This window comes from Oncorhynchus nerka, linkage group LG14 (genome assembly GCF_034236695.1).
Source record: "Oncorhynchus nerka isolate Pitt River linkage group LG14, Oner_Uvic_2.0, whole genome shotgun sequence".
Taxonomy (NCBI): Eukaryota; Metazoa; Chordata; class Actinopteri; order Salmoniformes; family Salmonidae; genus Oncorhynchus; species Oncorhynchus nerka.
This window is the reverse complement of record NC_088409.1, coordinates 29,024,072-29,051,662: the sequence shown is the minus strand read 5'-3', so window position 1 is coordinate 29,051,662 and position 27,591 is coordinate 29,024,072. Positions and strand designations below refer to the sequence as shown.

The 27,591-nt window shown below is 44.3% G+C and overlaps 1 protein-coding gene across 3 annotated transcripts in view; it reads right to left on the bottom strand.

Annotated features, from left to right (window-relative positions):
* Positions 1–1,550: 1,550 nt before the first annotated feature.
* LOC115120676 (hormone-sensitive lipase-like) overlaps positions 1,551–27,591 on the bottom strand; it is a 43,159-nt gene continuing 17,118 nt past the window's right edge. For 2 of the 3 annotated variants that reach the window (XM_065027936.1, XM_065027937.1), the window contains 12 exons: positions 23,412–23,653; positions 22,676–22,960; positions 22,471–22,561; positions 14,698–14,843; positions 13,799–13,984; positions 12,518–12,670; positions 10,176–10,320; positions 8,996–9,223; positions 8,704–8,862; positions 7,484–7,695; positions 6,635–6,898; positions 1,551–6,500 (listed from right to left, as the gene is read on the bottom strand). In XM_065027936.1, the coding sequence (XP_064884008.1) occupies positions 6,099–6,500; positions 6,635–6,898; positions 7,484–7,695; positions 8,704–8,862; positions 8,996–9,223; positions 10,176–10,320; positions 12,518–12,670; positions 13,799–13,984; positions 14,698–14,843; positions 22,471–22,561; positions 22,676–22,960; positions 23,412–23,653 (2,513 nt within the window). In that variant the 3' untranslated portion in view covers positions 1,551–6,098. The remainder of the gene's footprint in view (positions 6,501–6,634; positions 6,899–7,483; positions 7,696–8,703; positions 8,863–8,995; positions 9,224–10,175; positions 10,321–12,517; positions 12,671–13,798; positions 13,985–14,697; positions 14,844–22,470; positions 22,562–22,675; positions 22,961–23,411; positions 23,654–27,591) is intronic. The other variant, XM_065027938.1, reaches the window with a different exon arrangement.

Genomic DNA, 27,591 nt, shown 5'->3' with positions numbered 1-27,591 from the left:
CCCTGCCCAGTCATGCAAAATCCATAGATTAGGGCCTAATTAATACATTTTAATTGAATGATTTCTTTATATGAACTGTAACTCAGTAGAATCTTCAAAATTGTTGCATTTATATTTTTGTTCAGTATAGTTGTAAAGTGAAGCATGTGCGCCATGTACGGAAGACGCAGGCTAAACCTCCGTCAAAACAAAACACATACCCATCTGGTGGACGTCAGGCATAAGTCGTCTGAGGAGTTCGCAACATAGTCAGGTCCATAAATATTTGGACATTTACCAAGTTATTTTAGCTTCTACCACAGCATATTGGATTTGAAAGTAAATGAGCTGAAAGTGCAGATTTTCAGCTTTAATTGGAGGGTATTTAAATCCAAATTGGGTGAACGGTGTAGGAATTACACAACTTTTTGTGTTCCCCCCTTAAGGGACCAAAAGTAATTGGACAATTGACTGCTCAGCTGTTCCATGGCCAGGTGTGTTATTCCCTTATTAGATCATTTACAAGTAAGCAGATAAAAAAAGGTCTAGGAGTTGATTTCAAGTGTGGCATTTGCATTCGAAATCTGTTGCAGTTAACCCTCAATAGGAAGTCCAAAGAGCAGTCACTGCCAGTGAAGCAAGCCATCATTAGGCTGAGAAATCAAAACAAACACATCAGAGAGATAGCAAAAACAGGTGTGGCCAGATCAACTATTTAGTACATTCTTAAAAAGAAATATGCACTGGTGAGCTCAGGAACATCAAAAGGCCGGGAAGACCACGGAAAACAACTGGTTGTTGACAGAATAATTATTTCCCTGGTGAAGAAAAACCCCTTCACAACAGTTGGCCAGATCATGAACACCCTTCAGGAAGTAGGTGTATCTGTCTTAAAGTCAACATTCAAGAGAAGACTTCAGAGTAATAGAGAGTTTACCACAAGATGTAAACCATTGGTAAGTCTCAAAAACAGGAAGACCAAATTAGTTTGCCAAACATTGAAAAAAGCCTGTACAGGTCTGGAACAACATCCTAAGGACAGATGAGAAAAATCAACTAGTACCATTATGATGGGAAGAGAAGAGTAGGGAGAAGGGAAGGAACTGCTCATGATCCAACGCATACCACCTCATCTGTGAATCATGGTGGAGGTGGTGTTATGGCGTGGGTGTTTATGGCTGCCAATGGAACTAGTTCCCTTGCATTTATTGATGTGACTGCTAACAAAAGCAGCAGGATGAATTCTGAAGTGTTTAGGGCTATAAAACATGCTGTAATTCCTACACCGTTCACCGAATTTGAAAGCCTGCAACTTCAGCTCATTTGGTTTCCATTCAAATAAATCCATTGTGGTGGCATACAGAGCCAAAATTATAAAAACTTGGTCAATGTACACATTTTTATAGACCTGACTGTGTCAAAGTCAGATTGATAAACAGAATAAGCTTGTTGAAACAGCCTTGTAATCCTGTTTAAGATTTGATTGACAGGTAATGGATTTACCCATAGGTCACAAAATGTCTGTTGCCCCAATTCCGTATTTCAGCTTTGAAATAAATAGATGTAACACATTTAGGAGAATATATTTATTCCAAATAAAATGAGGGAAAACAAGGGTTACAAGAGACAAATACTCAATCCATATGTGAAACATTCAACCAATCCTGTAAAGAGACATTACAGGAGTCAAAAACAAAATAAATGGAATAACAAGTCAAAGTAAAAAATATCTATACAGGAAATGCATTTTATTTTTGTAATATAGATTCATCTTTTTTTATTCACATGGTTGCACTTGTGGTGTTGTAAAATAAAAATCAAGTAAACTTCAAAACATTTTCTTCCAGTCTATGGCTTTGTGTAGGTTTTAATAAAATATAGTTATCTTCAATAGCTCTATATTAACAACAGCATCTTATTCCATAAAGTGCAAACAGGGAACTACTATGTAGATCTCAATGATACAGCCACCAGGACATCAAACCCAGGCCAAAATGTCTGTTACTAACGTCAATGACAGTGACAGCAAGTTTCATATAAAACTAGACGCAATCTTTGGTTCTGCCTTAATCCAACATAGACAATACCACTTGTGTGATAAAGTGCAAGTCAGGGGTTCGCAAACGTTTTGGGTCTGGGGAGGGGACCCCTTTTATGTGTGCAAATTCATCAGGATCCCCCTCATAATCATAACTCGTGTGATAAAAATAGTCTACAAGGAGTTATGACTTCTGCAGTTTATGGCTGAACGAACCAAGTCTCGGGCCAGGGGAAAGAACATTAAAGAGGCCCGCCTGTTGGTGAACGAACCAAGTCTCGGGCCAGGGGAAAGAACATTAAAGAGGCCCGCCTGTTGGCATCGGAGTGAAAATGTTGCAGTTCTCATGGCTCCACTGCTTTAAAGGTAATATCCTGCAATCAACATATTGCACATTGGAATAGCTGAGTTGAAAAATGTATAATTGGTGAAATGTGTGTCCGGCTGCGGACACCCGGTAGTACCTCTACAGAACCCATAGAGAACCCCTGGTCTAAATGGGACAAAAAAAATAAAGAAAAACATTTCCTATAAAGAACACATTCTGCGAAGCAGGCAGTCGGGGTCATTTCTATTCAAGGAAATTATTCTCAAGTGACCAGATTGTGTAGATTCCACAATGCTCTAGGCAAACTAAGTGGAATACCGTCTGCTAAATGACCAAATGTAAATGGAAAATAGCCTTGCATAACTAGCCTCAGGGTTGATCGAAAGCATTTCAACCAAGACCGAATTTTAGATCGAAAAACAGACATGGCTCACCAAAGACAGGCTGTGTGTAGGGTAACATTTGACCGGGTACTTGACCTAAACAGCTTTTAGATATGTTGACTAATAGGCTTTTCACACTGCATGTTTTATGTTAGCCTAGAGCTAAAGATATCCCGGGCTAAGAGATGTTGAATCCAGTGTAAATAGCCTATATGAGGGAAATGGTTGAAGTACAATGTACAATCAAAACGCACAAAGCCACATTAAATTTCTCAACACTACTTCAGCCAATTTGCATTTCAAGACCCAAAAAAGGTGCATACTGCCCAAAACAACCAGGAACTCGGAAAATCTCTGACTTCCGAGCATTCAAAACTGGGAACTCGAGGGGAAAAAAGCGATCTCCAACAACCTTCCTCCAACTCGGAATCGTGGGCCTCGTTCTAGAACTCAGACTTTGCGACGTGAAGATCACTGACGTCATGATTTGACACTTTCCAAGATCCAAGTTGTTTTGAACACAGCAACACACACACAAATACATGATGCATCAATCCTCTAGAGGCATAGAAACAGTGGTGGCACACATATAGAGGGAGACCATGTTCCAATGCTCTCAAATGGCTCCTTCCCTTTCCTGACAACCAATAGGACTAGGAAGGTGAAAACAAGATGGCGGTAACCTCACGAAACCAACTGATGGACTAGCACCATGTCATGGATTTCTCCTGTGCGTTGCCCACCTCTCAGATCAGGTGAAGGATTGGTAACCATTAAAAGAGCAGCTTATTGCAGTGGTTCCCAAAGTTGTTGCACTGTGACCCATATAAAATCATTTGTGACCCACCAAGAAAACAAGAGCAAGGTTTCTGACCAGGACCAGAAACAAACACTAAAGCCACAACCCAAAAAGGATTTGGTCATAAACCACCAAGCGGTTCTAACCCACCATTACAGTTCCATAGATAGATCAGAGGGCTGTACTAGCCTTGCTCATTGGGGGCGCTAGTAGTCTATTCATTCAGGGCATCCCATAGGGCCTGGAGTGGTGCTGGTCGGGTGTAGGGTTATGATATCTACTCTGGCAATGGAGACGCCAGGCTACTAAATCTCAAAATTCATCATCAGTCATGTTGCTAGAACACAATGAGAACTTTATTAATCAAGGACCTTGTAATGCATCATGTTAAATGGGATCTCAGAAGTCCTGCTTGGCTAAACAATAGTATACTGTACAACACCCATGAGATTCAGGGGCTTGGGTTGCAACTCATGGCCCCATACACCCACGTGCTGCTTTACTGCTGCAATTAAAAACACACAATCATGGTTTCAAAGATGGTAGATGTTCCACCCACACAAGCACTGACAAACACGTGCAATGTTAGAGTCATTGATAGACGCATACAGAATCCACTTACCTGACACGCACGTGGGCACTAAACACCGACACACGAAACAAACATTTACACTTAACTTACAAAGAAAAGGTGTGAAATGATCATAACCAGCAACCATTAAACACAATACTTCTAAAAACAAGATAACCGTGAAGGTATTCAAGGGAATCACTTAACAGCTCTTTTAATTTCTATCAGCCTGCCTCAAAACACTGCAATAAGCACTGGCAGCAAACAGGACAGAGAATCACAGATTGTCAGTCAGCCACTGTAGAATGTCCTAAAGGTGCATAGAAAGACACATTCTCTAACTAGAGAAGTCACCTGTTCAGTGAGTATGAGCTCACTATCATGCTTGTTCTAGATTCTCCTGCTCACTCGGTACAGGCTGTTGGAGCAGAATGGATCCTCTGATTTGGACAGAGATGCAGAAATGGTTCAGCAAGCAGGACGTCTCCTGGCTCAAGGGCTGTGGCAGTGTAATGCACTGCATCCTGGGATAGAGGGCTGCATTTTTGGCAGTCAGTGCAGTGATGTACAGATAGTATGAAGAGATGGGCCGTGCATCAGTCTGCTTCAGGCTTTCTTATTGAAGTTATTCACTGTGCAAATAGAGAAAGGATTTCCAGTCTTTAAAAAAACATCTGCTTCTAAAGGCAGTCAGTCTATAGACAGCTAAGTGATTTATTTTAGATGGCAACAAAGGCTGAGCACAAGAGACTTAAAATTATAAGACGTAATACTTGGCGTTAATAAAAATGATCAAATCAAAAATGACTGACTTGATGCTTTGCTCCCACAACAGTGACTTAAATCCAACACAATATCATCATGGCTCCACTGAATCCTGTTGATTGCACTGATCAATGAAAATGCAGCTATAATATTGCATTAGCTATTTATGATTGGCTAGTTATAATAAATCAGTATAAAAGACAGACCAGCATATAGAGATTATATTGGCCTCATAATATCAACCCTCAGCCACATCTCACTATGAGGTGACTGGTTGGGTGGGTAACGGCTAACTGACCACTAGTCACTACAGTGATAGCGGTTAACATTTGGCTACTTTGAACAACTAGGAATGAGCAGCCATAGAGTATGGCACTACACAGCTAGGAAATTAACTTAGCATCCACCTCACAATATGCTCTTAAAAGCCTTGAACAAACAGGGATAACTATAATCCAGGATTTTTAAAAATAATACAATACGAGTACACACACAATAAATAAAAACAAGGAATACTATGGCATAATACGATCAATTATGGATAACAATTTCTGTGGAATTTCAAGGTACTACGAAATCCTTCCAGTTTCTATGTTTGTTGTTTTTAGCACTGCAGCGTCCTATTGATGGGCCAATCAGCAGAGTAAGTGACCGAACAGCGGCAGTATTCACAACCAACTAGTTTAACAGACCTCAGAGTTCTACAGTTATTAAGCTTGATTTAGAGTGGCTCCCTAAAAGACAAGTGGCCATTAAGTTGTGATGGCACTATGTAGGAGCTCATTGCACGTCTACCACTATCTGATTAGGGACTGGAATAATCTTCTATAGGGAGATGGATCGACCATTCACCACAACGCTCTGTGCTGTTTTACAATGTCCAGGCTCCAAACTCACAGTTCTACACCGAGCACAATGCAGCAGCCCAAAAGGCAAAATGGTTTAGTGTGTGTGTGGTCAACATGTCACTGTGCATGGTGCTAAACAGCAATTGAGAGTTTGAAAGCTGAAGAAGTTGCATTTAGTACTTGCTGTCCTCTCTATCCATGGGTGCTTCATTCTGTCTCTCCAAAACTGGGCACGCTACCAACACCTTCTGCATATTCTCCTGCTGCTGTATTCCCTTCACTCCATTCTCTTCTCCTCTCCCAGGCTTCATATTGCCCAAATCCCCCCCCTCTTTTAAATCCTTTAACAAACAGCACTCTTCATCTAGCAAACCCCTGATTATGTCTTTATCCCACAACATTATTGTTGTTCTCTGCTGCCACGCCAACTAGCCCCTCCCCATCTGAAACTAGAGCCCCTCCCCTGGCAACTAGCAGCTCCTCCTCCTGAATGGGTGTTGCAAAGAGTTTCTCTGGGTCACCCGTGGCGACAGAGGAAGCACGGCGATTGGTCCTTTCCAGCTTACGGTGCATGCGCGGCTCCTGGGGCGAGTCCTTCTGGTCAAAGACGTCCCTGATTCGGTTGACGCAAATGTTAGCCGCTTCCCTAGTCTCCCTGGAGAGCTGTGATAGGCTGAGAAAGCCATGGGGAAGGTCGTCCACCACACACAGGGTGACTGGCTGATCTACGCTCCTCAGGCGCTTGGCAAACATCACAGAGTCATCCAGCATGGGGTCTAATGCACAGGCCTAGGGGAGAAGGAGAGATAAACGGTGTCAAAGAAAATATTATAGGATCAAGTAAAAAATAATAATAATTGGTGGAAAAGACCCAAAAAGGTTTGGGACAAGCTTGTCCTCAACTCCATTTCCCTCCCTCTCACCACTAGGTGTATGGGGGGTAGTCCTCTCAGCATGCTGTCGGGGGCCAGTAGAGGAGACATGTAGGGGTTCCTGACGACAGGCGAGGTGGCCAGCTTCATCTCAGCCAGCCGCTCAGAGCGCAGCGGTTCGAAGCCCAGGGGGAACTCCCGAGGGTGCTCCAGCACCACGCCCTCCTCCCCCTCAGGGGGCGCTATGGCAACAGAAGACAGAGCATCCGACATGGACACCACCTCTTTGGAGAGGAAGAAGCTCACGTTGTCAGGCTGGAGGGGTACAGGAAAAATAGATTACCATGGCAATACACAAGTTAACACTAGTCTAAGAACAGGACTGTGGAAACCTGATGATACTGATGTGTCTTTCCGTTGGGACCAGACACTTGTTCTAAGAATCTACAAGCCTCAAGTATATTTTTTCACATTTCAAATCACAGGAACAAACATTGACATGTTTCACTGTGACATCATGTGACAGTTCTTCATATTCCCCCTGTAGACAGAGGCATTCATTCAGACTGGCTTTATAGAAGCACAGAGATGATCCCCATACTGACACACTACAGGTTATACTCAGACACACAGTTCTGTCTGCCTGCCTGCGCAAATCTGGAGAAGGGAACAAGACAAGCAGCTTGGTCACCATCTATTTGCATAAATTATTCAGAGAGGCTTAGTTAAGACAAACACCAACACTTCAGTGACAAGTGTGTCTGAAGTTGTTGTAAAAGAAGTAAGGATGAATCTGCAACACTGATCTGAAGTCAGTTTAACCCCCCCCCCCCCCCAGGATTTGGGGAGGGTAATCCGATCCTACATCTGCTTTAAAGGGAAACTCAGGGAGTATCATACCGTGGTTTCGGGGAACACCATTGCATTGTGGGCAGGTGTGGTGGGGGCAGCAGCAAGGGTGGCGATGGAATTGTTGGCGTGGCCTGCGAGGCTCTTCAGAGACTCTCTCCTAAGGGAGAAGTCCGAGGGATGCTCAGGGGGCTCGGGGGGGTCCGAGTGGGGTGAGCTGTTGGATGCCTCAGACACACTCTTCCTCACTGACGAAGACGTGTCTGGAGAGAGAAGAGAAAGGTCATTGACAAACCAAAATAAGACAGAAGCAGAGTGAGAGAAAGACTGAGGCCATTATGGAACAGGGAAACATCAATGAAGACATGATTGGAGGACAGTGAGAAGAGGCGGGAGTGAGTTATCGGGAGATGGATTCATTTTTGGACTAATAAATGATTGATATACACCAGTGATTGAAGAATAACACTTAAAAATGCCTTGTGAGCTTAGTTAAACTGTCACACCCCATCAGAACCCCACAATCTTATTTTACCCCAATGTTATACATGTAAACAATATAAATGTAAACTAACACTGTAAAGCTTTAAAACATGGTTAAAACTACATTTATCACATGGGTTCCTTCCATCCATAGCAGTCTACAGTTTGAATTTGAGTGGTTACATTGCTCCAGGCCCATCCCTCAGCTTTTGACCAAAACAGAGGCGGGGTGCCCGCTTTGTTATCGTTTCAACTGCGGATTCTAGCTTTAAGCAATAATGGTGTCATTACGATCTCCCCGTCACAACACAGCTGTAAGAGGCTTGTCTGTTCTCAAAGCTGTACTCACTGAGCTCTTCTATTAATAATGAACTCCCCATCATGGCCTTTAATAATGTACACACCCCAATGACAAAGTCATTAGTCTGGCCCACAGCTGCTGTGTGTCAGTTAACATGGTGACGCCTGGAATAGTCTGCTTACTGCAGGGTTTCAACACAATTAGTGGGGAGAGCCTTCTGTGGCCTGAGACTAAGCAATGAATTGATATGTATGGATGAGGGTGTGACATAACAGGGTGGTAGCCGTGGGTGATTGATGGGTTAAGATGTTAACTATGGATATCAATTTTAATACAAATCATACATACATGGCCCTTCCGGTAATAGGAAAATATTATTTCACCTCAGTCAGACACAAAGATGCGTGAACACAAGTACATAGACACACACATACCCTCACCACAACACACTCCAGACCCCCTCCAACACACACACTGGTGTACCTACCTGTTGATGCCGTGGCAGCGGCTCTGTTGGGGTCCAGTAGGGAGTGGATCCAGTTGGAAGCTCCCTGTTTGAAGTCTCTGAGCAGCAGGGCCGTGTCTCTCCTCACCATGCTCAGAGTGCTCACCTTCTCCACCTGCTTCTCTGCCTGAGGCTCCTCACCTGGGAGAGAGAGGGAGGGGGAGGGGGGGAAATGTGGTACCCATCACTCACCAGCATTGATCGGCATGCACAAACACCACGCACTACACTCAGGGGCAGTAAACCATCTCTGCTCCCTCTCACACAGTCGTACCTGCGTAGGCGCTGAGACACCTGGAGAGCACACTGAGGGGCAGTAGGGGGTCGAAGAGGGTGAGCAGGCGGGAGGGCGAGGCGTAGGCAGTGAGCAGGATGGCAGGGTAGGCAGCTACGATGCCATCAGGCATTCGCACACCATGAGATGCAGCGCGCATCGATGTTGTAATACACAGGTTACCACCGGCACTGTCACCCGCCAGACAGACATTCTCCCCGGTCCAACCTGAGAGAGAGGAGAGTCAGTCACTAGATTGAGGCAAGAGAGAAACAGAAAGAGGGAGAGAAAGGAGAAAAGCTGACTAAAAGTGAGAGTCTATATAAGACTTCCAAGTCCCACTCTCTGTGCCCGTGTTTATATGGGGCAATGTTTAATCTTGTCCCACAATGTTTTATATTTGAGACATAAGTTGAGACTATGACATTCAGTTGAGTGAGTTCCAAGCTAACCAGTCTTTAGCTTTCTGTCATAATAATCTATTAAGTACCAGGAAGTAGCCGTGGTAAATATTGAGATCATTGCGAATAAAGCCCACCTGAAAAAACAGGCATGTCTATTTACATATACACAGCATCAAAATGTTGTCAAAGACATTTTCCACTCTGGGATATTTAAGATAATTTATTCTAAGATAAAGTGGTAGTGGTGTGTAGTCCTACCCAGCAGCCCCCTTCCCCAGGGATATTAAAGATCCTTTATTCTAAGATAAAGTGGTAGTGGTGTGTAGTCCTACCCAGCAGCCCCTTTCCCCAGGGATATTAAAGATCCTTTATTCTAAGATAAAGTGGTAGTGGTGTGTAGTCCTACCCAGCAGCCCCCTTCCCCAGGGATATTAAAGATCCTTTATTCTAAGATAAAGTGGTAGTGGTGTGTAGTCCTACCCAGCAGCCCCTTTCCCCAGGGATATTAAAGATCCTTTATTCTAAGATAAAGTGGTAGTGGTGTGTAGTCCTACCCAGCAGCCCCTTTCCCCAGGGATATTAAAGATCCTTTATTCTAAGATAAAGTGGTAGTGGTGTGTAGTCCTACCCAGCAGCCCCCTTCCCCAGGGATATTAAAGATCCTTTATTCTAAGATAAAGTGGTAGTGGTGTGTAGTCCTACCCAGCAGCCCCTTTCCCCAGGGATATTAAAGATCCTTTATTCTAAGATAAAGTGGTAGTGGTGTGTAGTCCCACCCAGCAGGTGGTGGTTCTTGATGGCCCAGCAGTAGGCGTAAAAGCAGTCCTCCAGGGCCCTGGGGAAGGGGGCTTCAGGGGCCAGAGAGTAGTCCACAGACAGGATGGGCACACCCAGGTCCTGAGACCAGCTCTTCAGGTACGGCTAGAGAAGAAAGGGGGTGAAAGGAGTGAGTTAACCCCCTACGAGGGCAGGCAGAGTGCTGTTTGCAGTTCTGAATGCTTCTTAGTGCCCCCTAGCTAGCTTTACAGGAGGTGGTGTTAAGGATAGGAGAAGAGGTCCTGGTATCAGATTCCCACCTTGCAGGTTCTGTAATGGTGAACTACCAACCAAACCTCAAACGTACACTGCAGAACTCCAGTGGTGGCTTGGTAATTCTGTTATGAAAATACAAGGTATGTGCACTGTGCTCACAAATGCTACATGACAACCTTGCTCTCACTACACAGGGGTGGTGTTAACCTGTTGTTGTTATGCAATTTGATGTCATGGTAGCTAAGTGATTATCATTCTTAGAAACATACTTCTCAGATCAAACATCCTTAGAATATTTGCTTTTATTATTATAACCTTGTACGGTCATCAAGTACTTAGCCTAGTCAGAGAGCGTACATCTGACAATAAATCTCATCTGACAATATTAGTCTGCCCTCTACAGAACTTTCTCTCCTGTCCTTCGAACACCTCTCCTCTTCTCTCTAAGCATCAGGGACAGTGTCAGTAGTGACAGCTCTGCCTCTCTAAACAATACACAGAGAGCCTCACCTCAGTGGCCCATGACTGGATGTGACCACATCACACTGCCAGACACCACCTCAACACCATCCCTGGGAATCTGTCCTGCACTCAAAGCCACGCTGTCATAATGGATCCCAGTCTGGCACCGCTGACGTGTGTGGTGTGGTGTGTGTGCGCCTGCGTGTCAATTTGAACGATCGCCATTGTCAGTACATGTGTTTTGACACCCGTCAGCACCGCTGGCCAGATCTGACAATCACAAGGTTTGCCAGCGGCCCCCATAGAGAGATGAATGCCCACAGAACAACAGGCTGGGTCTAAACTGTCCTGATGAGAGGTGTGTATGGAAAGTCCATAACCTTGCAGATCATCCCCTACTGCCGGGGTTACAGGGTGTAATCTGCTTCTGGGCTAGCACCTCTGACACACACACTTGAGTGATTAAGTTGTGGCCCATCCATTATTGGGGGTCTGGATCAATGGGGTACTGAGAGGGACACCACAGACTTCTGCCCTCACACTAATCAAAGCAAATGTATTTATATAGCCCTTCGTACATCAGCTGCTATCTCAAAGTGCTGTACAGAAACCCAGCCTAAAAAAAAAAAGTGAAAAAGTGAAAAATGGAGACACCACAGACTCCTGCCCTCACAGGCTCTATCCATCCCCCCACTAGCCAGGGGAAAGAAGGAAGAACAAGAGTGGGTACAGTGCAGGAGGGAGGAGAGAGAAAAGAAAGCAAAGAGCCAAAGTGATTACAAAAATGACAGAAGAGGTCATTAGGACAAAGGAGAGTAGAGAACAAAGAGAATAATGATCAGAAAGGAGGAACGCGTAGAGGACAGGGTTAGAGGAGAGAGTCTAGAGATCACACACAGATAGGCCCTAATGGAAGATGTCTATGTAATATAAAGCCATAATAACTTCATGCAGAATTCCAGGCTAATTCAACATGACAGGCTTGTTCCTCCTCAGATCACTTCCTATAGCCTCTGGTTGCTAGGCTATTGGAGATCAAGGGACTGCCAGTCCACTCTGGTTTCATGGTGACGCTTCTCAGTGGTTAAAAGTAGCCTGCTGGTTATATAATACAGCCCCCTGTCTCATCTGTCAGAGGCTGAGCTCTGAGCTGACCACTTCAAGAGGACAGGGGGAGAAGGAGAGAGAGGAGAGAATGAGGAAGGAGGAAAGAGACAGGAGTGGAAGAGGGGGTAAGGGGGGGGGCTGGCCTGCACCAATTACTAGAAAATAGAGTGATACAAATAAAGTCTGTGTGTGTCCATCAACCCTACAGGATGAATTAAATGGTCTTTAGCAGGAACGGCTCACTACAGGGAAGCCATGGAGTGAAAACACAATCATATCCTCAAGACCACCAAGTACCCCTCTAACAACCCAACTCCCAAACTGTTCATTAGAATGGTTTGATTCCAGTTAACTATAATATATTAAAAAAAGACATTGATGTCTTGAACACAGGCTGTGGAGAGAACCAGGCCACACCATGGGCTCCCACCATAGAGACACTAGTTAGGTTAAAGGTGAAACGTGATGTCAATTCCTTACCAACGAACGAACGAGAGAGAACAGAATGTGTTGTTACCTCGTGAGACTTGGAGGTCTGGGCCACAAAGCCTCCTCCGTGGTAGTGAACCAGGAGCCAGCGAGAAGGGGGGCTCTGCTTGGTCTTCATTCCCAGAGACAGGGAGATCGGACCCCCCTCAGAACGAGACAGTGACAGCAACGCCTCACTGTCCTACAGAGACAGACAGACAATCACGATCATAATCAAAAAGGTAGAAAAATTCTGTTTTCACTTCAATTGCTACAGATATTGTTTTGTCCGTTTGCTTTACAGCTCTGTTGAACAATCCCTTCAGTCAGGATTAGCTGTGCGGTTTCTTCTCTGCTCCTGACTGTCCTTCCAGCTCCACCAGAAACACACCATCCTCATTCCCATTCATTAACATACGCAGGGAACAGCAGAGAGGCTTTCGCCTGTGTCCTCCACATAAAACAACAGCTCTTTGACTGAGCAGGATCAATGAGTGAGTTGAAAGTGTTGGCTGATATGTCTGGTTTAATACCAGACTACAGATGCTCAGCTCTGCTGTTCAATACCTCCCCAAATAAATAAATGTGAGTGTGTGTGTAGGATTTAAAGGGATTAAGAGCCACGGATGAGCAGAGAAGACACTGTTGTTTACAACAGCTGCTCTCAGACAAAGGAAACACAAACTAACAGAATCCCTTGATGTTCGAGCATTTCACGCAGGAAGAGGCTTCTCAACAGCTTGAAGCCAATTAATATGAGAAATACACACTGTCAGACTGCTGCTATTAAAGGTAGTACAGCGACAGCAGCACATTTTGATCTACCAGTTAAAAGGTTCTGCATGTCAGATTTGAAAGGTTAACAGTGAACTTCGATGTAGAATCAGCTGAGACTTGAATATAACCAGTATAAGACCAGGGTTGTATTCACTAGGAACCAAAGAACCAAGCGGGACCTACCTGCATTTGTCCAATACAAACTTGTTTACTTTGCAAAACTTTTTTCGATTATGCTTCTAGCCTTAATTTGCATTTTGATAACATATCTACAGTATTTTAATTTTTTATGTGTATAGTATTGCTTACTATTACTTACTTACTTTGTTTCCATTGAAAGCGCCATAAAAATAAAGGCATTTAAATGTATTATATGAAAACTGCCTTTGCCCTCCTTTTTCATCACATATAAAGGTGGTTTGAAATATCCGATCCCATGTACTTTTTGGCTGTTCAGACGGCAGGAAAAGTACGATTTGAATCAGATATATATATAAAAAAAAAAAAAGGATGAGTCACTTCAAAATGGCAATATGAACAAGGCTTTAGTTACCTGCCCCTCCCTCAGCTCGTAGGAGATCAGCCTCATCTGCACGGGGCCAGGGCCGGTGTGGGCCGACGGGGCCTCTATGGTGACAGTGAGGTGCGGATCGGCCACCAGCGGGAGGTCAAAGGGTACAGGGGGCACTGAGAGGGCACGGTTCACCTTCACCTGGGTGGACGTCATACTGGCTAGACTCTGGGGACGAGTGGAAGGCAAGGAGGAAGAAGATTCATTTGTCATCCGTCACAAATACGCCGCAATGTTTCAGTCTTTTCCTTCAGGAGGAGGGACAAGAAAGAAAGAGTGAAGGCGGAGGGCAAATCAGATAAACATTCATAATTTACCACATCATTTCATTCTTTTGTTTTGAACTTCCGGTCATTTGTAGGTCAATAAACTTTACAAAAGACAAAGTTGAGAGCATCTCCTCATGGCAGGGAAGCATCCAGTAAAATCTAAACACAGTGACAGTATTACAAACTCTGTAACTACATAACTATGAGAGGCATGAAAGAGAGTCAAGATGGCCAACAGGACAAACGCTGAGACAAACACATGCAAGGGAAGAGTAATCTACCACTGAGCTGTACATCCCAGCGCAAGGGAAGAGTAATCTACCACTGAGCTGTACATCCCAGGGCAAGGGAAGAGTATTCTACCACTGAGCTGTACATCCCAGGGCAAGGGAAGAGTATTCTACCACTGAGCTGTACATCCCAGGGCAAGGGAAGAGTATTCTACCACTGAGCTGTACATCCCAGGGCAAGGGAAGAGTATTCTACCACTGAGCTGTACATCCCAGGGCAAGGGAAGAGTAATCTACCACTGAGCTGTACATCCCAGCGCAAAGGAAGAGTATTCTACCAGCCACCCATTCCAAGGTCCATCCAGAGTGGTCAGTGACTCACAGATAGAATCTCAGTCTCTGTGATGTTCCAGAAGGCCTTCCAGAAGTGGACGTCCAGGTTCTGAGTGATGCGTTCAAACTCCGCCCCCCTTAGCTCCGGGTCGATGGCGTACTTCCCTGAGGTAAAGAAGGAGCTGGCTGCTACACCTGGAGAAAGAGGGAAGGGGGTGAGAAGATAGTGGAGAGATGGTTGTAGGAGGGAGGCAAGAAGGAGAGGGTGATAAAGACAGTTGCAGGTAAAAAAAAGTGGGTCAAGGTAGTGGAAGTGGCAGAGAGGGAAAAATGTATAGGTATGGATAAAGATGAAAGAAAAGAGACAGGGAAGAAGAGAGGGAGTGAGTAGCTAACATCAAATCACCACCTCACTGAGACAGAAACACAGGGAGGGGGAGGCAGAACATGCTAGGAGTGTCTGGATGGGACGGAACAATGGTCACTTGTTGTCCAGGAGAGCTGAACTGTATGGCTATTTGTTCTGCCACAGCACTAAAACAGATTCCCCTAAATCTAATTAATCACCAAGACTTGGTTAATAGGTGACCATGGGGATAGAGTGACCATGTCAAAGGCTGGCTCTATGTCCCAGACAGACTATAGCAGTGGTCAGGGGGACAGATACTCACCGTACGGTGCAATACCTCCTTCCTCCACTGGGATGCAGCATAGAGCACAAGACAGTGTTCGATCATATCGTTTGTGTGTGCTGTCACATCCTTCATAAAACAACAGGTGTAGACTAACAGTGAAATGCTTACTTGTGTGTGCTGTATGGAAAAGGTGTTTCTGTACTAATAACTGTCCATATATCCATGACCTATGAAATGTTGGAATCCTTCTAGACTGTAATGTCATTTGGGGATTAAGAAAGAATTTCAAATGTGTGTGTGGGTTAATGGGCAATGTAAGTCTCCCTTTAACCTCTTGGGTAGGGGGCAGTATTTTCACCTCCGGATGAAAAGCGTGCCCAAAGTAAACTGCCTGTTCCTCAGGCCCAGAAGCTAGGATATGCATGTATTTTGTAGATTTGGATAGAAAACACTAAAGTTTTAAAAACTGTTAAAATAATGTCTGACTATAACAGAACTGATATGGCAGGTGAAAACCTGAGAAAAATCCATTCAGGAAGTGGAATTATTTTCATGTGGCTGTTTTTCCAACTTTAATGCCTATAGAGAATCCACTGGGTTAGGAATCATATTGACATCTAGTGGAAGCCATAGGAACTGCAGTCTTTAGACATGGTTTCAGGCTTTTATTTTGAAAAACGACGAGTAAACAGCCCTTTTGGTCAGAGGAACTTTGCAGACCTGATTCGGCACGCTCCGTTTGTTATTTTTCCTTTCTATTGAAAACGGTATTGTCCGGTTGAAATATTATTGATTATAAAGACAAACAACCTGAGGATTAGTTATAATCATCGTTTGATATGTTTCGACACACTTTACCGGTACTTTTAGTATGTATTCGTCTGCCTGCTGTGACCGCCTTGGAGCCATTGGATTACTGAACAAAACGCACCAACAAAACTGAGTTTTTGGGACATAAAGAGGGACTTTATTTATTTACTGTGTAACTGGGAGTCTTGTGAGTGCAACCATATGAAGATCAAAGGTAAGTGTTGTATAGCACACTCTATTACTTATACCTAACATAAGGACAGGGCATGACACGGGAGTAGAAATTAGCGTGGACATTGTTTAATGGGTTTCACAGGAAGAACATTCCAACGTAGGTAAGCATTGGGGGGGTTACAGGTGCCCTAAAGGGACAAAACTAGAATATCAATACACAACATATTTCTCCCCCTTTTACCTTTGATCACTCATAAGGAAAAAGTAAATAGTCACTGTTTTGCCTATTGTTTTCTTTTTAATATAAATTCTCTTAATGTAAATAAATGAACTTTTCAGAATAACCTTTTCTAAACTAGGGATAGAGGGTAGACTGCCTCAGTCCCCAGACTTAACCCTGGGGTGTATTCTGCCCCAATGTCGGTGGTTAGTCTGAACTAAATAGTCAACCTGTCAGGTGGTTGTCTTTCTCTTGCAGGGTAACAACGACATACAAGTGAGTCTACAGTCACATTATCTCTGAGTCTGAGTGTTGATGGTGTATGCCCAGACTGGGGTGCAACAGTACCCAGAGAGTAGGCACTCTGGCTGGTTCAGGTGAGTCTGGAGCACTTTCCACATTCGTAGGTTGCTGCAGTGGATGTTCAGGTGATAGCTCATAGTCATGGTAGGTCTCCAGTAGCTGATCTTGGTTTGTCATTTGACAGGAGTCATCTGAGGTTGGTTCCTTGCAACAGTTGATCCGCTTGTCTTCTCCATATGATGTTCTCCGGTGTGTGAACTGTATAGGACACAGGCCCTGTTTGTGCAACCACTGTGGCTGGTATCCACTTTGGACCTTTGCAGTAGTTCCGAGCAAGAACTCGCTCTCCAGCTATGAAGCTTCTGTGTTTTGCTTTGCTCTGTCTCTCCACCTGTGCTTGCGGTTGTGTCTGTACAACCGGTCTCGTCTTTGGAGGTCGAGTCGCGTGTGAAGCAGTCTTTTCATCATGGCTGACGCGGGGGCCACTTTGGTTGTAGCATGGGGAGTGTTTCTGTAAGTTAACAGGAGGTATTTAGACGCCTATTGAGGGAGCTGTTCCCTGGTGATGATTTAAAGCTTGCTTCATCGTTTGGACAAACCTTTCAGCGAGGCCGTTCGTTGCAGGGTAATACGGCGCTAACTTGATGTCCTGAATTCCATTTGCTTCCATGAATGACCGGAACTCTTCAGACACCAGTTGGGGGCCATTATCACTAACGAGTTGCGTTGGCAAGCCGAAGCGACTGAAGATTGACCGTAGCTCTTCGATGGTTCTCTCCGCTGAGGTGCTCTTCATCACTGTGACCTCAGGCCATTTGCTGTGTGCGTCAACTACGACTAAGAACATACGATCCTCCAGTGGGCCTGCATAGTCTGTGGACTCGCTGCCAAGGCTCCTCTGGGAAGTCCCATAGGTGTAGTGGCGCTAGCTGAGGCATGTCAAAAGATAAGGAACATGACTTGACCTCGTCTTCGATAGCCGCTTCCAGACCTGGCCACCAAAAGTAGCTGCGTGCAATCTCCTTCATTCGCACCACGCCACAGTGCCCTGAATGGAGTTCTTCAAGCACCTGCCTTCTCAGTGGCGGCGGTATGATGACTCGAAAACCCCATAGCAAGCATCCAAACTGAACTGTGAGTTCGTTTCTCCTCACTAGGTAAGGTTGTAGGCTGTCCAACATGTCTCCTTTTCCACGAGTGACAATGTTCACGACCTCAGACATCACTGGATCAGTGTTGGTGACCTTTTTCACTTGGACAGAAGTAACTGGGACATTCTTCACTTCCTTGAAGTCGAAGATTTCAGCCTGGGAGTGCTCAGTGTGTGCGACAGGTAAGGGAAGCCTTGAGGCCGTCTGCATTGCAGTGCTGCTCAAACCTTCTGTACTTGATATCATACTGGTGAGCAGATAACAATAACGACCATCGCTGCATGCAAGCGATGGAATGCCGGTGGTGTGGGGACCAAAGATGGAGGTGAGGGGTCTATGGTCCGTCAGCAGTGTGAATCAACGGCCAAACAGAAACTGATGAAATGTCTTAACTCCAAACACAATGACGAGTGCTTCACACTATCTGTGCATAATTGTTCTCGGCTTTACTTAAGGTTCGTGATGCGAAAGCAATTGGCCTTTCTTCACCTGATGGCATGATGTGTGAGACAACCGCACCAACGCCATAAGGCGATGCATCACATGCCAACTGTAATGGCAAGTTGGGGTTGAAGTGGGTTAGGGCCTCTGACTAAGCTAAGGCTTTTTTCACTTTCTTGAAAGCCTCCTCACATCTGTCTGTCCACTTCCACTGTTTGGTTGTGTTCAAAAGTACATGCAGTGGCTTTAACATGTTAGCTAGGTTTGGCACAAAGATTGTGTAGTATGTCAGTAGTCCTAAGAATGATCACAGCTGACTCACGTTCTGTGGGGATGGAGCTTCCACAACGGCCTTCACCTTCGATGGCGTGGCCCAGGTACTCAGAGGACCGGAAAAACTTGCATTTGTCCTTCCAGAACCTCAGACCGTACTCCTCCAATCTCTGTAGTGTAGCGTTCAGGTTTCTCAGGTGCTCCTGCTCATCTTTGCCGGTGATGAGTAGATCGAGGTAACATTGGACCCCAGTGAGCCCTCTCAGTATCTGGTCCATAGCTCTCTGAAACAAGGCCGGAGCTGAGGCGATTCCAAATGGAAGCCTCCGGTACCTGTACAGTCCTTTGTGAGTCACTATGGTCAACAGTTCTTGTGATTCTTGGTCCACATGCATCTGTAGATAGACTTATGTCAGGCCTATCTTACAGAATTTTTGTCCTCTAGCTAAACCAGAAGTGGTCGTCAATGAGGGGTAGTGGATATTTTTCAGAGTGATCCATCTTTTTTTATGACTGGAACAACGGGTGTAGCCCATTCACTAACATTCACTGGATCCAATACTCCACTCTCGACTCGTCTGTTTAGCTCAATTTCAACTTTTGGTTTTATGGCGTATGGGACAGGTCTAGCTTTGAAGCATTTTGGCTTCAGTCAGTTTAACTGTTATGTCCTTTATTCTGCCATGGTCTCCTTTGAACACATCTGCGTGTTTCCTCACTATCCCTTGTAGGTTGGTGTCTTTTGCAACCATGTGAATTTCCTGCGAGTTTAGTTTGATCTTTTCCAGCCATGTGCGTCCTAGCAATGCTGGATGGTTGCCTTTCACAATGTAAAGTGGTAGCTTTGCCTTCTGTTTGTTGAGCTCCACTGTAACAATCACGCTTCCTCTCACTGTATGTTTTCAGAGTCATCTTTGTGGGCTGTAGTGTAAGGTGATGTAGTTTCTCCTTGTATACAGCCTCAGACAGCAAAGATATGGCTGCTCCAATGTCCACTTGCATCCGAACTGCGTTTCCATCCAGTAGCGGTGTCACCCAGTACCCGTATCCATTGTCTGAAATTAACATAACATGCAAAGATTCCTCCCCTTCAGACACTTTGTTCATCCTCTGTGCTCCATTTTATGCACTTTATTTTTGTACTTCCTGAAGTGGCTTTTCCTTTGTTCAAAACTTTTGTTTGATTGTGTCTTTTGGTTTTTACATGCACGTTCGATGTGACCCTTTTATCCACAACTTCTGCAGTCTAAGTGTTTGCACCAACACTCCTCTGCTTGGTGACCTGGCTTCCCACCTCCTGCCTTGTTTTTTAACCACGTAGACACCTTATGCACTTTGGTCGATGTACTTAGCTGTTGTGCGTCTTTATTTGCCATTTCCATTGACGTACTCAACATTACAGAGAGCAATAGAAGTTACTCTCAGTCAAAAGGTGTTTGTGAATTGCCTCGCTGCGCATGCCACACACTAACCTATCACGTATAGGGTCACTCATTGCTCGCCCAAATTCACAGTTTTCAGATTACTGTTTCAAACAGCCACAAACTGAGATTGATTCCCTCTCCTCTTGATTTCTCTTATGAAACCGGAATCTCTGCAATTATCAGTGGTTTGGTATAATGTCCTTTTAAAAAAGGTAGCCACAATTTCATCATATGATTTATCACCAGGTTTTTCAGGCATTACTAGGCTGCGCAGTAGATTGAATCTTTTTCCTCCCATAAGTCAAAAATGTTGGCACAACCACCTCTGCTTTAATTCCATTTGCCAGCACAAAGTACTCAATACGTTATTGGTAAGAACTCCATTGTTCCACAGATTCAACAAATGTTCCTACATTTCCAATCAATGCAGACATTTTTGGTTTATTTTTCTTTCTCACACTTTTCAGACGGTCCCGTACTCCCAGACCCTTTTCTTTTTTTTAAACTCACGCCGACTTCACTTTCTCCCGCAGCGAAATTCTTTACCCCTCGAGGCCGTGACATCAAAGGCTAGCTAGCATCACTCAACTGGTTAGCTCCACGTTTTGTTTGAGTCTTTCTACAGCGGAAATTTATTTTTTTAAACTCAGACTTTCTGCAGAAGATGAGCACAAACGTGAGAATGTTTCTTCCTCGTCTCCAGTTTAGTTGTATAGCACACTATTACTTACACAACTAATAAAAGGACAGGACATGAGACGGGAGTCGAAATTAACGAGAGCATTGTTTAATGCGTTTCACAGGAAGACCATTCCAAGCATTTCAATGTAGGTAAGCCAAGGAGAGTTACAGGTGCCCTAAAGGGACAAAACTAGAATATCAATACACAACATTAAGGGGCTCATTTTAAATCGCCATTTCTGACTTTTGACACCTCTACCTGGCTGGAAAATGCTTGTATGCTTGTGTGCTGGGCGCTGCCCTCAGATAATCGCATTGTATGCTTTCGCCGTAAAGCCTTTTTGAAATTTGACACAAGGCTGAATTAACAAGAAGTTAATCTTTAAACCGATGTAACACATTTGTATGTTTTATGAATTTTTATTATGAGTATTTCTGTTTTTGAATTTGGCGCTCTGCAATTTCACCGGCTTCTGGCCAGGCCACGCTAGCATCCCACATACCTTAGCGGTTAACCTCTTGGTGTTAGTATTTTAATTTTTGGAAAAAAAAGTTCCCGTTTTAAACGAGATATTTTGTCAGGAAAAGATGCTAGAATATGCATATAATTGACAGCTTTGGATAGAAAGCACTAACGTTTCCAAACTGTAAAGATAGTGTCTGTGAGTATAACAGAACTGATGTTGCAGGCGAAAGCCTGAGAAAAATCCAATCCGGAAGTGCCCCAGGTTTTGAAAGCTCTGCGTTCCAATGACTCCCCATTCAGCTGTGAATGTACCATCAATGAGCTTACGCTTTCTACGTATTCCCCAAGGTGTCTACAGCATTGTGACGTAGTTTTATGCATTTCTGTTGAAGAATAGCCATAGGCGGCCACATTGCGTAAGTGGTCACATTGTGGCTCCAAGAGAGATTCTTGCGTAAAATACAGAGGTAGCCATTACTCCAATCGGTCCTAGTGAAAAACGAATTGTCCCGACGGATATATTATCGAATAGATATTAGAAAAACACCTTGTGGATGGATTCTAAACAACGTTTGCCATGTTTCTGTCGATATTATGGAGCTAATTTGGAATATTTTTCGGCGTTGTGGTGACCTCAATTTCTGGGCGATTTCTCAGCCAAACGTGAAGAACAAACGGAGCTATTTCGCCTACAAAAATAATATTTTGGGAAAAAATGAACTTTGGCTGTCTACCTGGGAGTCTCGTGAGTGAAAACATCCGAAGTTCATCAAAGGTAAACGCTTTAATTTGATTGCTTTTCTGATTTCCGTGACAAGGTTGCCTGCTGCTAGCAAGGCATAATGCTATGCTAGGCTATGATAAACTTACACAAATGCTTGTCTAGCGTTGGCTGTAAAGCATATTTTGAAAATCTGAGATGACAGGGTGATTAACAAAAGGCTAAGCTGTGTTCCAATATATTTCACTTGTGATTTTCATGAATAGGAATATTTTCTAGGAATATTTATGTCTGTTGCGTTACGCTAATTAGTGTCAGATGATGACAACAGTCCCGTTCATGGGATGGGGTGTCACTACAGGTTAATGATGTATTGTATCTAGCATTGATATTCACCCTCACAATCTCTTCACGTCGACTGAGTTGCCATGTCAGTAGAATGGTTTAGGATGTAAATGAGAATTTATTAATGATTGAGTGGCTTTTGTTTCCATCAATAGGGAGGTTTGCTGGAGCCACTGACCAATGCCTGACTGGTGGCGCCTGTAGTTCTCTCCGAAGGCCACCAGGCCGATAGCTATGGTCTGCAGACAGGGACGGATGGCTGGAGTGAACTTGAAGAGGAGAGAGACATGAACACAAATCATGACAAAATATTTTTCCCTGAGGCTAACCAAAAGTGCCTCAGTCATTCCAAAAGTATTCCTCCCTCCAAATCTCCCCCCTACCTGGAATCCGAGGCAGCGTCCGTAGAAGCAGCCCTTGTGCATGGAGGAGTACTCCCGGACAAAGCTCTGGCTGAGGCCGCTCTCCTCGTGGAAGAAGAGGTTCCCGTGGCTGTTGTCGTGCAGTAGTCGCTGGGCCAGGTAGAGCAGGGCTCTCAGCTGACATAGGGCCGAGCAGTAGGCCTCCATCTCCCCTGCGTTGTGGGCCGTCCGAAAGAAGATGCTGCGTCGGTTGGTGGAGATGTAGCGCCCCTTGTGGATGATGTGGAGAATGCAGCAGCGCACCACCTAGGAGAGGGGTGGGAGGAAAAAGAGTAGGGAGTGAAAGAAATAGGGGGGAGGAGGAAAAGTGCTTGTGTGAGAGATAGAAATAACATTAAAAAAAGAGAATGTCAGAGCAAAAAACAACAGGTACAGAAAAGGAGTGTGAGAGACCATAAAAAAAGGTGGAGACAGAAATTGAGACTACTAAGAGGTAAGCAGCTGGCAGAGAAGTGGTCATGATTTCTCATCAATAAAAGAGGGATCCTGAAAAGGTTATATCGTGACACTCAATCAATTGGTAGCAAAAAAAAAAGAACTTGAGGCATACGATGCTGGTGTTGAGTTTTCCCCAATTTTGAGGCCGTCAGGCACACACACATATATGCACTAAGGACGCTCAAAAACACACACTCCCTCAATCTCTCTTAACTAGGGAGTTGTCACACATACAGACAAACAAACCCTGCCATTCTACCTTGACTAGAGAGCGGTATCCGTTGGCTGGTATGTGTGGGTCAAAGTCAAAGTGGTGGTAGACAGCAGCAAAGCCGGAGATTACAGGTTCCAGGCTGCGGGCGTGCTCCTGGATCAGGGTCATGGTGTCCACCAGTCGCTGTGCCGCGCCCCCCTGGGCCCCCTTACAACCCTCAGAGAAGAAAGTAGCATTCTCCTCACACACACTGTATAGGGCAGTAAACACCGCCTTGGTGTCCATCACTGGGGGGGAGGGAAGAGAGAAACAATCAGCATGCAACACCATACAAAGACTGATCCTGTCTTATTCCCCCCAAAATAGGCTATAATACTCACTTCATTCAAATGGCTAACCCACTATAGCCAGCCTTATAAAACAGGTGATTTGGAGTAAGAATATCCCATGACATACTAGACAACATACACATAGCCACAATCAGAAAAACAGACATGGTTTGCATCATTACCCTAGCAACGCAATACTGCTGTTACTAGGGTGGCACATTTTGGGTAATATTCAGAGGTGGAAAATTTCAGTGGGAATATATGGGAATCAATATTAATACCATTTAAATGTCGATGTTTCTTGCTTTGGAGATATTTACCATATCACAACAAACAACAAACCTTTTACCTTATCATAAGTAGACTATTGCAAATGATTAAATCCTTCCAATAGAAATAAAAACACTTAGTTACGAATTGAACGAGTTGACTTCACATGGAATGATTTCACTGAACAAAAGGGAATATTGAATGATCCATCGCATCTCCCAAAAACATTTTGAACATACATCTGTAAAATGATAACCAACGCTTTAGTTTCTGGACCGCCTTCCTCTCTGTCGGTCTTCCATGACCTCCTTAATGTCCACCTCTTGAACATCAGACTGAGGTCTCATCTTCACTGTCACTTTCCAACCCTGTTGAGGATGGCTCGTTGTCAGGCTCAAAAAGCCTCAAATTTGCCTGGATGGCCACCAATGGCCACCAATTTTTCAACCCTTGTATTGGTCAGCCTGTTGCGTGCTATGGTGTGTGTGTTCCCAAACAAGGACCAGTTGCGCTCTGAGGCGGCTGATGTTGGTGGGATTTGGAGGATAATGGAGGCAACAGGGGAAGGAGCCTCAGATCCACAAAGTCCCTTCCACCAGGTGGCTGATGAGATATGTTGGCACGACTTATATTGCATCTCCATCCCAAAGCCTTTGCCTGGAAGTGTACTTTTCCAGACTGCCAAGAACCTTGCCTTCATCCAGGCAAAGGTGGCGAGACACAGTAGTGATGACACCATAGGCCTTGTTGCTGGCAAGCGCACCAGACAGGATGCGCTTGCCAGCAAACTTTGGGTCCAACATGTACGCTGCGGCGTGTATGGGCTTCAGGCAGAAGTCTTCATGCTTTTTGGTGTATTTCAGAACAGCAGTTTCCTCTGCTTGGCGCAACAGTGAAGTGAGCAGGGCAGTACGGATTTCTTCTCTTATGTCTACAAGCAGAGTGATGGCATTGTCTCCCTCAATCCATTTAATGGCTACTGCTATAGATTTCAGGAGTTTCAAGCCGCTTACCACTCTCTCCCAAAATACATAATCCGGGAGGATCCTGTTGATGGGGCTGTCCATATCAACAGATTGATATGGACATTTATTGGAGACTCCTTCCCCTCCAGAAGATTGCCAAACATGACAACACCACCCCAACGGGTGTTGCTGGGCAGCTTCAATGTGGTGCTCTTATTATTCTTACTTTGGTTGGTGAGGTAGATTGCTGCTATAATTTGACCCTTCACATACCTAACCATTCCCATGGCTCTCTTGTAGAGTGTATCCATTGTTTTCAGTACCATGATGTCCTTGAGGAGCAGATTCAATGCATGAGCCATGTGATGTGAGGGTAGGACTCCTCCACTTTAGACCAAGCAGCCTTCATGTTCACAGCACTGTCTGTCACCCGTGAAAATACGTTCTGTGGTCCAAGGTCATTGATGACTGCTTTCAGCTCATCTGCAACGTAGAGACCGGTGTGCCTGTCCCTTGTAGAATACTGGTTGAGGGGAGATGATAAAGCTAATTATTCCTTGCCCACGAACATTCGACCACCCATCAGAGATGTTTGCAATACAGTCTGCTTGCTCTATGATTTGCTTGACCTTCACTTGAACTCTGGTTGGAGGGGTGTATGCTGGGTGAAGTACATTCAGAAATCTCTTCCAATACACATTGCCTGTGAGCATCAGAGGTGAACCAGTTGCATACACAGCTCGAGCAAGACATTCATCAGCATTGCTCTGACTACGTTCCTCCATTGAGTAAAAAAAACCTTCTGATTCCAGGAGGACCATGAGCTGTTGCTATCGATAAGATGACAGATTCATCATTTTTTACTTCTAACAGAAGTATAGGGACTTCTGTCAGAGGTTGCTTGTTGTGAGCTCTGAGGGAACTTTATGCACCTGGTCAGATATTTCTGCATTTTCTTTGCATTCTTCACATATAATTTGGCACAGTATTTGCAAGTGTACACAGCTTTTCCTTCTACATTAGCTGCAGTGAAATGTCTCCACACATCAGATAGGAAAAAGCCAAGGGCACTGTAAAGATAAAAAAAAATACAAAATAAAACAATTATCTTTTTCTAAATACCATTCCATGTACAGATAAATAGTTAAGGCGTTAGATTAAACTCCTCCTTTGTAAGATAAATGTTTTAATATTAAACATGGAAACAGGTGAATTAACACTCAGTTAGCAGGCTCGAGCAAGCTAAAACCCACATGGTAGCAAAAACTGACTAGCAGAAATTGTTAACATTAGAAATGATTTAAACACACTTTGCTGTAGGCTACTATTTACTAGTTATCAAAAAATCATGTATATCATAAAATATATTCACCCAAATCAGTATTTTAGTCAAAACTTATTAGAAAGCATGTAGTCCTTGGCTCAGACAGTGTAGTAGTGTGGGCTCAATAGCATCTCATTAGTGTGCAATATCTTGTGAATCAGCTGTATATGTGATGGAAGAGTGTACTGTACATGTGATGGAAGAATACATTGTGCATGCAGAGGGTTGCAATTCAATTGGGAATAGTTTAACCAAAATATGCCACAAGACCTAGAATTGCCTTGTGTATCCCACAAAAAAAGGTTCATGGTTATAAGCTAACTTTCTTGAATTCCCAGGTTGAACTTCCCATGGAAAATTCCCGGAATGTTTGACCATTTGCAACCCTAGCGGTTCCAGATCCACAGTCATCTGCCACTGTAAAAAGCATTGAGACGTTCCGACATTTGCAACATTGAAATTCTATCTCCACTGGGTACTGTAATAATGAATGTGTCGAGAGTCGGGACGAGACAAAGCTTTTCACTGCCGGTCGAAATCTTGAATCAGCATAGTTTTTCTGGATATATACACAAAGATGTCAATAGAAAAACAGGTAAAATAAAACAAAAATGCAGCTCGTTTGCAGTCTTTCAACTTCAGTCTGAAGTGATTGTGTTAAGTGTGTAGCTAGCAAGGGGGAAGAGCCTCCATAGCAAACATTTTTGGGTAGTCAGAAAGAGACCATGTCACAACCATGATAAATGTCCTAACACATGGCCTCATGTATTATTGCTTAAGTATAAAAGCTGATTGAGTGAAATGTTGCGCAAGCTGAGAAAACTAAATCCAAGCTTCATTCCTCTAAGACAGTCATGTAACAGGAGCAGAGAGCAAGTGGTGGAACACACCGTGTTGCTGTCTTCCCCGCTCTGTCTTTCCACTCTTATGGTCCCCAAGGGAGATACATGACTGAAACAATTTATGAGGAGTTCATCAAACAGAGTAACCATGCATTAACAGTGAACTGAACTGCCATCCAAGCAATTAAAACCTAACGCCCTGGTGGACTCCTTGTGGAGTAGCCAGGCTGCCTGCTGTATTGAGTTCTAGTGAGCCACCTGAGATCAGTTTCCACAGCAGAGGCACAGGACAGAGCAGCCCAGGTGACACAGGTACTTACTGTATAGAATGACGAAGCTGGAGAGAGAGCAGAACAAGGGGAACAACTACGCCAAGTATCAGAGCGAGTGACGTTTGAAACACTATTAGCATGCACCCCGCTAACTAGCTAGCCATTTCACATCGTTTACACCAGCCTAATCTCGGGAGTTGATAGGCTTGAAGTCATAAATAGC